General features: G+C 39.3%; 1 protein-coding gene across 2 annotated transcripts in view; it reads left to right on the top strand.

Moving 5' to 3' along the window:
* Positions 1-32: 32 nt before the first annotated feature.
* Positions 33-13,230, top strand: part of LOC115160632 (G-protein coupled receptor 39) — a 66,681-nt gene continuing 53,483 nt past the window's right edge. Inside the window, exons 1-2 of one of the 2 annotated variants that reach the window (XM_029710853.1) lie at positions 33-312; positions 502-1,356. In XM_029710853.1, coding sequence (XP_029566713.1) covers positions 567-1,356 — 790 coding nt within the window. In that variant the 5' untranslated portion in view covers positions 33-312; positions 502-566. Of the gene's footprint in view, positions 313-478; positions 1,357-13,230 lie in introns of both variants that reach the window. The other variant, XM_029710852.1, reaches the window with a different exon arrangement.

Here is a 13,230-nt window from a genome sequence, read left to right as displayed (position 1 = left end):
TCCCTGAAGTAGAGCCAGGGTTCATACTGCACTTGAGTAGTGATAACAGAACAGGGCCGTGCTCTCTCTCTCCCTTGCTCTGAAGTTTAATTTTTAACTGGTAGGAGAGAGGAGATAGGAGAAAATCAGTGCCTGCTGTCAGGGTGCAGCTTGAAGCATGGCACAAGCAAAGGAGTAAATCCAATACTTTCTGGATGAAGAACTGTAAGGACGGACGATGGTACAAAACTCAGACTTCAGGCCAGTAATGGGTAGTCCAGCCACGTTGAGCCGTGTGTTTCAAAGAAGCTAAAACGAGGAAGAAACTTTCTGGTATGTCTAATGGGATCCTAATATTCTTCTGTGATATGGTTTATCTGGGCAACCAAGAGGTCTGTGTTAAGTTAATCTACTTTTAGAGTTGACCACGGTTTTGGACGAGGGTGTCAGAAATATATTATTTTATCTCTGAAAAATAAATCTCTCCCTGGCTGTTTAGATTTCCTCTGGGCTCTATTACAGACTCTGCCCTGCTGAACTGATACGCTAGGAAAAAATCTATATCTGGAAATCGAAACTCAGTAACCATGAATGAGGGGGAGACCGAGATAGCCGAGGAGAAAGACTGGAAGGAGCTGGAGCCCAACTATCCCATCAAAGTCTTCCTCACTGTCCTGTACAGCCTTATCCTGCTCACAGGCATCGTGGGTAATGGAATCACCATTCGGGTGACACAGGTGCTGCGGCAGAATGGCTACCTGCAAAAGTACGTGACGGACCACATGGTGAGCCTGGCATGTTCCGACCTTCTGGTCCTCCTCATAGGAATGCCCGTAGAGCTCTACAGTGCCACGTGGTTCCCCTTCACCTCAGCCTCGGGTGACGCTTCCTGCAAGATTTACAACTTCCTGTTCGAGGCCTGCAGTTACGCCACCATCTTGAACGTGGCGACGCTCAGCTTTGAACGCTACATTGCCATTTGCCACCCGTTCCGCTTCAAGGCCCTGGGCAGAGAGCGAACAACAGGGAGTCTCATCGCTCTTGCCTGGGTCACGTCCGTGTTCGTAGCCCTCCCGCTGCTGTTCGTCACAGGAATGGAGGGTCATGTCCCAGAGCGAGCCATCATGCCCGTCCAGAACCTGACGTTCTGCACCAACCTGAGAAACCAGTGGGGGATGTACAGGGCCAGTATCTTTGTGGCGTTCATTGTGTACATGGTGGTGCTGGTCAGCGTGGGGGTTATGTGTCGGGCCATGATCCTGGTCCTTCAGAAAACCATGGGGCCCATAGGAAGAGGAGTCAACGGAGTAGAGGACAAGCCAAAACACGAGAGTGCCAGGGTCAAAGCCGCCAAGAAGCAAACCATCCTTTTTCTAGGTAAGTTGACACTTTTACATTGTACCTAAAATATCTAAGATGTTACCGATTGCAATTTTGAAAGGATGATGATACATTTTGTTTAGCCAACTGATGGCCACAATGTGTGTGTGTCCGTGTGCATGTTTGTGTTACACAGGGCGTGTACACCATTGCATTCCAACTGGTAGACAGTGTAGCTGTTGTGACAGGGCCACCGGAAAATGTGTGGCGATTTTGATTTAGGTTAATAAAATATATTGTCGCAAAGCGTTAAAAAGATGGCCAAAGTGTTGTTTTTTTGTTCGATTTGCCTCATGATTTGTCAACTCACAAGTCGAGCGCAATTTCTCTGTCCTTCACATTGGAGTGCTTCACATCGAAGTGCTGCTGCAAGCTCTTTGCTGTGTCTTGACCAATCAGATTCACGGAAATCACAGGTCGTGCATGCTGGACACAACGCACAAAGCTCAAGGCGCTCGCTTCACTTTCCTCCGGTATTGGGTATTTCGTCAAGATGACGACCTAAGCACGCAAACTTCAAAGAGCTAGTTAGCGAAGTCTCTCAATTTATATTTACAACCTAAACTTCTCTCAATTCAAAATACTGTAAATATAAAAGACATATTAGTCACTATACTGTTGGTTATTGTCCTAGAAGAGAATGTCAATGTCAACATTTTCCTCAGGATCCGGTCCTCTGAAAGCTAGTGTCAAAGGAGCTAGCAACAACCATGGCAACAACGCTAAGGCTACAGAGCAAAAGCATCTGACCACTACTATGTCCTGGCTACCCCCTCCTCATCAGGACCAAAAGACAGACGCAGGGATTCCTCTCACGTTTCACCCATTAAAGACCACAACCCAAAGATAAAGGCAAACCCGGGGAAAGAGATTAAAATTAACCAAAAGTAGACAAGATTTCCAATGCAACACTACTTGGAGATAACATGCTCACAGACAGGGTCGATAAGCAAGACAAAAAACTTGAGGACATTAACTCTCAAATCAAACAGAACATTCTCATGATCACGAAAGCATCTAAGGCGTTTGAATTCAATGCTGAGATAAAAGAAAGCAAAACGAAAAGTGCTTACCTGGAAAAGAAGGTCTCATTACTCCTGAAAGGAGGTGAAGACCAACCCTATAGAATTAGAGTGCTTTAAAAGTAGATGGAACATCAACGGGACAAAGAAACATTTTGTCAGCTCAAGTTTGAATTTGGTTTATATTCAAACGTGGGCTGACTAGGCTACCTACCGTTTTCAATCTAAAAGTATTAACTGGAATTAATCTATGAAAACAATAGCTGACATAGACTGTAAGTCAATTTCTTATTAGGCCTACACTATGCCAATCTGCATAAAGAAAGCTCTGTTAGTTCTATTGTCCAATCATGTTGCTTTCTCTGTGTCTGTATAGGAAACCCACTAGTCCTTTAAAAAGTACTGTTGCTGCAGTTTGACAGGTTTTTCATCCTCTCCAATGTCAGGAGTTTTTCCAGGATTTTTTTTAAATCCATGTAACCTGATAAGAAAAACTCTGGTTCTATCATAGCCCATTTTAAACCTTTTTACAACAGATTAGTCACGCCATACCATATAATGTCCGTAGTTTTACCTGCTTAGGTTCCCTGATCAGGAAAAACGATGGGCCCCAGAATTTTTTTTTTCACCACACCACTCTGGGACCTGTGGTGCCACTTCTGTGTTGAGAGTCTGTCTAACTCCTCTGTTTACTTAACAGTGGAAACGCCACTCTCAGCCCCAAGCTCCGATTGACTCCACGACACCATTTTTAAATGTTATGACCATTCAAATGATTTATTTCACACATACGTCTTCTGTTTGGGGTGGTCTGTGCCATTACTGTCCACAGAGAATCTCAAGGGAACTCACATGAAGAACACGCCTGTAGTTGTTATGTTGATGTCACGTGGATAGAAAGAAATACCACACAACATTGAAGTGTGTATACACATTATGTATGCAAAGTTATTTCTTCATTAGTTCTGGACCGTATTATTGTATTTTCTCATGTCTTGAATGAATGTAAAGTTCTCGGCTGCTGGAAGCAGGAAGCCTTGTATACTGTACATTTGTTGACAGAGACATTGGTCTAGAATTGGAGGCCTGTAATCCATCTTAACATTGACTATAATGATTAATATGTGTGGCTGCGTGCAGACAAGTCAACATGCACATGTGAAGTGTTTGCTCTAAATTGGTTACAGGGTTTCCAGGCAATAGTTTATCCCAACGGAAGTCAACGTGAATATAATGTACTGTTAGGTTCTAAATGAACCTTGTAAAATTTCACAGACAATTAGTAAAGCTTAAACCAAGTTTATTCACCCATTGGGTCCTACAGCTGCATAAGACATATTCACACAAGCACTGATATTTAATCCTTTCTCTTATACTGAGTCTCCTTCTACACATCTGAAAAGACAATGCATCTCTTTTGCTAGACAGAACTTTAGTTATATCTGTTCTTCCTCACCTCATCTGACCTGACTTTGCTCACTCCTCCCCAACTCACGGCTGTCATGTTGACTTGTACCAAGAGTGTCTCTTCTCCTCCCATAGAATCCTTGATGGCTAACAATAATATATCCGGACAGAATGCAAACGTTATACATTCCCCTCTCTCCCTCAGTGACCTGAATAAGTATATTTCATATTTTCAGAACCCAACAGTATGATATATTAAGATGAAAATTACTCTATTAATGGTACAGTAGATCTCGCTGGGGGTACTTGTGTTATCAAATTGAAAATGGGCAGATTTACTTCAATTTGGCACATGATAATGTAAACTGAGAGAATGTGTTACCTCATCTCTCCTCAATACTGCACTCTGCTCCTCTCAACCACCTACTTGAACCATTCAGTGTATACATATTAATATTTAGAATACAGACAACATACCCTTGCATTTGTACATTTATGTGTGTCCTCTATTATGTATTAAATATAATTATATCATATATATTAAAGCTATTATATATTATTCATCTAAATCAACAGTTTTATAAGTGATACACATTTGCAGAATGTCCAGTTATAAAATATAGGCCTACAGTAGCATATACGCTAACCATATCGTGTACGCTAAGAAACCAGGTATATGCTAAATCATCATTGGATTCGCTTTAGAAATGTGTAGCTTCTTTAGTTACTTTGTTCATGTACATCCTAAGGCTTCTCCATTCCTAAATACCATCACAGCCCTTTCAGACAACAACAATCTCCACAATTGGTTATGCCATCGTGGCTTCCATTTCACTACTAGACCAGTGATCACTACTTGAAGGTACAACAGCTCACTGAGCAGTGCTTGAAGAGCTGTCCTTCAACTGATTGCAAGGTAGGAATTTCAGTGCCTGGCTGGTCTGCTGCCACTTGACAAGTGGCACTTTGAAAGTGATTCATATGTAATTATGTGTATTTGTTTTTAAAGCGGTGTGGTTGTATTCAACAGCTAGTATTGCAACATAGCATCCTTGAGTTTGTGTTGCAATCAGAATGTAAAAATAATAATACATTTCATTTGTATAACACTTCATTACAGTGTTATCTCAATGCTCTACATAGACAAAAATGTAAATAATGATTTTAAAAAATTACATAAAATACACTGAACAAAAATATAAACGCAACATGTAATGAGCTGAAATAAAAGATCCCAGAAATGTTCCATACACACAAATAGCTTATTTCTCCCAGATGTTGTGTACAAATTTGTTTACATCCCTGTTAGAGAACATTACTCATATGCCAAGATCATCTATCCACCTGACAGGTGTGGCATATCAAGAAGCTGATTAAACAGGATGACCATTACACAGGTGCACCTTGTGCTGGGGACAATAACAGGTCACTCTAAAATGTGCAGTTTTGTCACACAACACAAGAAATTGGCAGTATGTCCAACGCTCTAGCAACCGCAGACCACGTATAACCACGCCAGCCCAGGACATCCACATCCGGCTTCTTCACCTGCGGGATCATCTGAGACCAGCCACCCAGAAAGCTGGTTTTGCACAACCAAATAATTTCTGCACAAACTGTCAGAAACCGTCTCAGGGAAGCTCATCAGCGTCGTCCTCACCAGGGTCTTGACCTGACTGCAGTTTGGCGTCGTAATCAACTTTAGTGGGCATATTCTCACCGTTTATGGCCACTGGCACACTGGAAAAGTGTGCTCTTCACAGATCAATCCCGTTTTCAACTGTACCAGGCAGATGGCAGACAGCGTGTATGGCGTCGTGTGGGCGAGTGGTTTGCTGATGTCAACATTGTAAACAGAGTGCCCCATGGTGGCGGTGGTGTTATGGTATGGGCAGGCATAAGCTAAAGACAATGAACACAATAGCATTTTATCAATGGCATTTTGAATGCACAGAGATACCGTGACGAGATCCTGAGACCCATTGTCGTGCCATTCATCCGCTGCCATCACCTCATGTTTCAGCATGATAATGCACGGCACCCATGTCGCAAGGATCTGTACACAATTCCTGGAAGCTGAAAATGTCCCAGTTCTTCCATGGCCTGCATACTCATCAGACATGTCACCCATTGAGTATGTTTGGAATGCTCTGAATCGATGTTTACGACAGCGTGTTCCAGTTCCCGTCAATATCCAGCAAATTTGCACAGCCATTGAAGAGGATTGGGACAACATTCCACAGGCCACAATCAACAGCCTGATCAACTCTATGCGAAGGAGATGTGTCACGCTGCATGAGGCAAATGCTGGTCACATCAGATACTGTTTTTCTGATACCTTAAAAAAAAGGTAGGGGTGTGTATCTGTGACCAACAGTCATGTGAAATCCATAGATTAGGGTCTAATGAATTTATTTCAATTAACTGATTTCCTTATATTAACTGTATCTCAGTAAAATCTTTTAAATTGTAGCATGTTGCGTATATATTTTTGTTCAGTATAAAAACTTTTAGAATCAAGACAGGAAATAGAAGTACAGTAGTAGAATAGGTGCTAAAAGGACTTAGAGTAGGACTATAAGAAAGACAGTCTGTAGAAATATGTTGTAAGTCCCATTTTAAAAGTTCTGATTGATGGAGCAGCTCTCAGATGTTCAGGGAGAGCATTCCATAAGCGAGGAGCAAGGGAGCAGAAGGCCTGGTCCCCCATAGTACGGAGATATGTCTTGGGGACTTGAAGCATTGGTGAGTTGCTGGAGCATAGTAAGGTTAAGTACATGTCTATTGTCAAAATAAATGAACAGTGTCATGGAGAAAGTGCAATTTTGGGAAAAACTGTAAAGCAGTCCCTGGTTGACAATTGCTGGTCCTGGGTTCAAATCCTAGTCTGGGCTACCTCCCGAATTTGCTGCAATATAAATTATGTAGATGTTCATCAAACCCTCATTTTCCAGTCTAGTGTTCATTGTGTGAGATGATTTATCCTGTGTCATGCTTTGTACCATCTGCTCCCCCTTTTCATGACAAAGGGCTTGACTACATAAGGTTCCATTAGCATGACTGTAATTTAGCCAGTAGCTTCAGTAATTTATCAGCCTCCCGGTAAGGTGGGGCAGGAAGAATTCATCAGCCGGTCTAGAACAGTGATTTTTTCACAAACTAATCTGAGAGAATAACTAATGCCATCAGCCTGATGATTTGAGTCTCAGAGGGCACAGTGCTACCATTTCTAGCCACTTACCTGTAACACGGTGCTGTAGTATCAGGGTCAAAGACGAGACGTGTAAATGTGGTGTCCGAAGGCCAGTCATTTAACATAAAAAGATAAATATGTAGAAATATAATCTTAAATCACTCAACACTTACCCTTCTTTTGACCCAGAAATGTTTGTGTTGCAAACTATTACATTAAGGGAGTTATTGAGCTCTAAAGTGTCAAAATGTCCTTCAGTGTAACAGTCCGGGTTAAAATTCTAATGACAAAAGTGTTTTTAAAATGTAGAAATTCATCCTAAAAATATAAATGAACACCCATGGCATAATTGTGTTAGTGTTTGCAACAACACGTAGAATAATAGACGACATACTGCATCTAACAAATATTTAAAAACTTCAATAGCTTTTGCCCGGACTTCTGCGCTTCATCAATGTCATTCAATATAGCAAAGGTAAAACGCCATTTTCAAGAATATCATATGATGGTAATCATGTGACATCACAAATAATACCCATTGAAGACCCTCTATCAAAGTGATGAGGTGAGTAAATCTCTTTGAAATATTTGATCATTTCACCCTCTAGTAACATCCACATGTCCTTCAGAACAACACAGAAAATATACTTTTAATGTTATTATTTTATAAAAAGCTATATTAAATATGAAAAGTAAGGATGATCTTTATAGGTCATTACTTTATATAGGTGGCCAAGGAACTTCCTGTTAAATATGTTTATGCGTGAAATCCATTCTTCAGTATCACACTTTTGTCCTTCAGCACAACAAAAGTTTCATGTTATACCACAATGTCACCCGTTAAGCTGAATGACAGTAGTTTGTTATCCCATGTTTTCACTAGTTTACAACATTTAATCATGCAATTCATAATTACTTGCTGTATGAACACTGAATATTAGCATTTCAAACAATTTTATGGCATTTTAACGTATTTCAAGGCACATTATCTTTATACTGTAGATGCCGTTGTCTTATAAGGAAAGGGCTGCACGGCACAGACAAAATATTAAATGCAGATCCAGTTGCTAGGGAGGAAAGACTAGCCAGAAGAAAAGCAAGGTATTGGTTTCATGGTTTCATGCTACTGTCAGCAACAGAATAGGATATAATAGGATATAATGCTGGGTGGATAACAATTAATATTAAGTTGCACTATTATACTGTAGTTAATGTTTTATTGAACTGCAGTTAAGGTATAACTGATGGAATATATTAGTTAATATAATATTACACACACACACAATTCTGGATAAAAAAAATTATTTTGAATTATATTAGTTAACTGCTTCACATTTGAGGAACTTTATGAAAAATTGAGACTGTACAAGTTTGAATTGAAGTAGTTTGATGGGCATTCTATGTAGCTATTTTGTGTAGCTTAAATTGCATGTGTGTACCTGCAGTTTAACTGGCTGCACCAAGTTGAGCAGTGCCGAAACTTAAAAGACACACTTAAAGAACACGAGGTTGTAATCCACATGGACTTTTATGAAAACGATGCGTGTCAGCTGCATACAGAGGTTCAGGCTTTTCGTTTTGGGGGCAGCCGTAAGCAGGCAACTGTATACACAAGTGTTGTGTACACATCACAGGAATGCCAATCCTATGTCTCCGTTTCAGAGTCCCTTCTGCATGACGAGCATGCCGTGTGGGCTGATCTGAAGCCAGTCTTGGATAATAAGAAGGAAAAAAACATCCCTGACCACACTACACTGCATGAGTGAAGGCCCCATCACGCAATATAGAAATGCAAATAATTTCTACCTACTGAGCACGGTGCCGTTTCTCATGGGTTTCAAAAAGGTAACGTGGAATTTTTCTGAAAAGTCCCACGGAAAAGGTGCACCCATTGGGTTTGGTGGTTCCGTGAAACGTTGTGCAGATGAGTTTGTCAAAAAAACGGTGGTGACCTCCAGAGCCCAAAGGACCTCTACACCATGCTGGAGAAAACGCAGTCACGTGGAAAGTACTTCTGGATTGCTGAGGATGAGATCAACCGATTTGATTAAGCAGTTCCAAATGAGTTGCCAGCTGCCAAAGGAACCTTAAAAATCCACCAGATCATTGCAAAGGAACCTGGAAAGATCCACCATCGGGAGGTATCCTGCTTCTGCTCCCGAGCATGCATTGCCTGTGAGTGCAATGCTCCAACAGAGGTGGACTTTCAGAAGCAAAATGCAGAAACAGAAGACAGCTTGTCCACAATGGTGAAACCACCAGAGGACTTAAACGGAAAGTTTGTAATAGTCAATTACGATTACCAGCCATTTGGAGGCCAAGTTCTGAAGATTGTGGGAGAGGAGATGGAAATCAGTTGCATGCAACAAGCAGCTGAAATAAATAATTAATTTGCATGGCCCCAAGTTTAGGACATCACATACTACTTCAAGTCGGATGTCCAAGCAGTAATCTCCGAACCAGAGTCGTTTACTACAAAACGAAGGAATTCAAAACTCTACAACTCTGACTGGGAAAAGTTTACAGAGCTTTATTAGTCCAAATTCCAAGATATACACCAGTTAGGCTACAGAATACTACATAGGCCTACACAAGAAAATGACATACACAAGCGATCTAAAAATAAATCCATGTTTTAAAGATGTTATTGAATGATGAGTTCAGTTTGAGAACGTTGATGAGTTCCATTTGATGTTCAGACAATAGATTTGGTTAATATTCTGATGTTCAGAATACAGAAATGTTTTGTTTTGATGTTGGTGGGATAATTTTTTATATATTTTCTTTCAAATGCCTGACGTGACGTAATGTCATGATATTACTTTGAGAAAGATATCCACTGTTTGGTGATGATTTTAAGCAAAACTACAGTTTTTTTGCACAATGTTTATGGAATGTTTTTAATGAATGCTTTGTTTGAAATGTTCAATGCTAATTTAATCCTACGTGAAATAAATTGTATCTCATGTGTCAGTTAAACTATGTTGCATAGTAAAACCCATGTTCTTTATGTGTGTGGTGTATGGGTCATTTCTCTCTCTCTCTCTAGTATGAAAGCGAAGCCCTTTTGAAACCTTATCATATATAAACTTTGCTCTTTTGCACCCCAGTATCTCTACTTGCACATCATCATCTGCACATCTATCACTCCAGTGTTAATGCTAAATTGTAATTATTTCGCCACTATGGCCTATTTATTGCCTTACCTCCCTCATTTTACTACATTTGCACACACTGTACATAGATTTTTCTATTGTGTTATTGACTGTACGTTTGCTTATCCCATGTGTGACTCTGTTGTTGTTTTTGTCGCACTGCTTTGCTTTATCTTGGCCAGGATGCAGTTGTAAATGAGAACTTGTTCTCAACTGGCCTACCTGGTTAAATAAAGGTGAAATCATAGTATAGTATATTTTATACAATATTATTATTTTATTCATGTTATATTTTAAAGTAAGTGAATACACTCAAACATAGTAATAACTGATTGACCATGTTGTGTAATGATCTCATTGCCTGGAGTGTAAAAACAAAATGCTATTTTCTTGGTCGGATTCAATTACATGTCGGCCCGTACATCTTCACTGGTCTAATTGTGTCTTTGAAATTGGATAGAGTGAGAATCAGATTGAGTGTACAGTATGTGCTCCGGTGACCTCCCTACGGGGTCTGGTTCTGACAGGAAAAGGGAGATGGCTGGCCATATTACAGTGATGAAGGCGTGAAATGGGGTTTCATCCATTAGCCCCTACTCATTGTGCACCTTAATCACTGGAGCAGGCATAATTTAGTTTGTCATGCAGCATGGACACTTTGGCACCTCAATCATGTCATACTGAGCCAATGGAAATGAAAACTTAAATGACGTTGTTTTGAGGCAGTTATCCTCTGATGATTAATATCATGATGAATAATCCTGAAGCAAAAGAGTACACTTTCTACTCAAACATGGAATCAATTATTCTTACAAACCGATTTAATACTATTTTCGACACCTATATATTCTTTAATTAAAAAAATAGAAATTTCAAATATGAGCTTATCTGATCACTACGCTTACAACTGCCTATTTCAAATGTATGAATCTCATAAAAGAGCCATAAGATGGAGTTTCAACATTACATTACTGGAAAATCATACATTCTGTGATCAATTAGAAATTTCACTAAATGATTTCATAATAATCAATTAAAATTATGTCAATGACCCCTGGATTCTATGGGATGCCACCAAAGGTTTTATAAAAATAATGCAACTGCATTTGCATCTTCGCTGAATAAATCACAATAAAAGAAGACATCAGATTTGGAAATTTGTTAACTGTGTTACAGCGTTCTCAACAAACACTCTTTTCAGACCCGGTAGCTATTATTCTTTCCAAAGTCAAGACAGAACTTAATGTTTTGATATAAAAAAAAGAGCAACATTTGCCATCCATCGAGTAAGACTCAACCATTACTTCCATGGTAATCATTCAAAATGGGTATTTTGAAACAATCACAATATATATCTTAGCGAAATCAATGGAAATAATCTGGGTGGCCATTTGATTCATTGTCCAGCAGTCTTATAACTTGGGGGTAGAAGCTGTTATGGCGCTCTGGTACCGCTTGCCGTGCGGTAACAGAGAGAAAAGTCTATTACTTTGGTGACTGGAGTCTTTGACAACTTCAACAAATAATACAAAACCAACATTGTAAGCCTATGAGAACCCCCTAAAATGTTTTTGTTTAGAAGTAATATCTACGTAAATCTAGCCTATGTTGAATGGGCACAGATGGTGAACATCAGTTGACTTCACTGAAAGTGGGTGTGTTCAGCTGTTCTAATATAATTGCAAAAGGGTTTTCTAATGATCAATTAGCCTTTTAAAATGATAAACTTGGATTAGCTAACACAACGTGCTATTGGAACACAGGAGTGATGGTTGCTGATAATGGGCCTCTGTACGCCTATGTAGATATTCCATAACAAATCTTCAGTTTCCAGCTACAATAGTCATTTACAACATTAACAATGTCTACACTGTATTTCTGATCAATGTGATGTTTTTTTAATGGACAAAAAATGAGATTTTCTTTCAAAAACAACGACATTTCTAAGTGACCCCACATTTTTGAATGGTAGTGTAAGTAAAAATACTTTAAAGTACTACTTACTTTGTTTTTTGGGGTGTCTGTACATTAATTTACTATTTATATGTTTGACAACTTCTACTTTTACTCCACTATGTTACTAAAGAAAATATGGTACTTTTTACTCCATACACATTCCCTGACACCTAAAAGTACTCATTACATTTAGAATGCTCAACCAGGACAGAATTAGGGCACCTATCAATATAACACTTTGTCAACCCTACTGCCTCTGATCTGGCGGACTCACGAAACACAAATACTGTGTTTGTAAATGATCTCTGAGTATTGGAGTGTGCTCCTTTTATGTCCGTAATTAAAAATAAGAAGAAAATCTTGCCGTCTGGTTTGCGTAATATAAGGAATTTGATGTATAGCATTTACTTTTACTTTGTACTTTTACTCAAGTATGACGATTGAGTACTTTTTCTACCACTGTACTTAAGTATATTTAATACCAGATACTTTCAGACTTTTACTCAAGTAGTGTTTTACTGGGTAACTTTCACTTTTACTTGAGTCATTTTCTGTTAAGGTATCTTTACTTTTACTCAAGTATGACATTTGAGTACTTTTTCCACCACTGGTCTTCACTGATATATCTCTTAAAAAACGTTAACTACACTTTGGTCCTATTATTGCTCACACAATTCCTTAGGTGCGAAATTAAAAAACAATTTAACTGGGAATCAAAATGGCATTCCCATACTTGTACACAGACTATATTTAACACTAAGGAAACGTTTTACAATTAAATTGGCCTCATCGCCAAACTGTTGTTCACTGTGTCCCCTAAATCAGGTAGGCACGTTACTTCATATGATGTGGGAGTGCCTTGCAGTTAAATGCTTCTGGGGGAAAGTTACAATTTCATAGTGAATGAATTGAAATATTTAATGCTTTGCATCTATTATGTTACTTAACGATGACAACCACTTGAATCTCTCAAACAATCAGAGAAGATTACTGCTGGCAGGCAGAACTGCTACAAAAACATTTTTGACTAAGATGGCAATCACCTCACTCTCTCTCCCAATTTGCCAGTGGATACAGTTACTATTAGAAGTTATTAGAGTAATCGACAGTGAGAATGAATGGTGCTAGTCAAGGAATA

Source organism: Salmo trutta, chromosome 24 (genome assembly GCF_901001165.1).
Source record: "Salmo trutta chromosome 24, fSalTru1.1, whole genome shotgun sequence".
NCBI classification, from domain to species: Eukaryota; Metazoa; Chordata; class Actinopteri; order Salmoniformes; family Salmonidae; genus Salmo; species Salmo trutta.
Note: the sequence above shows the minus strand (reverse complement) of the source record. Positions and strands in the feature narration are given on the sequence as shown.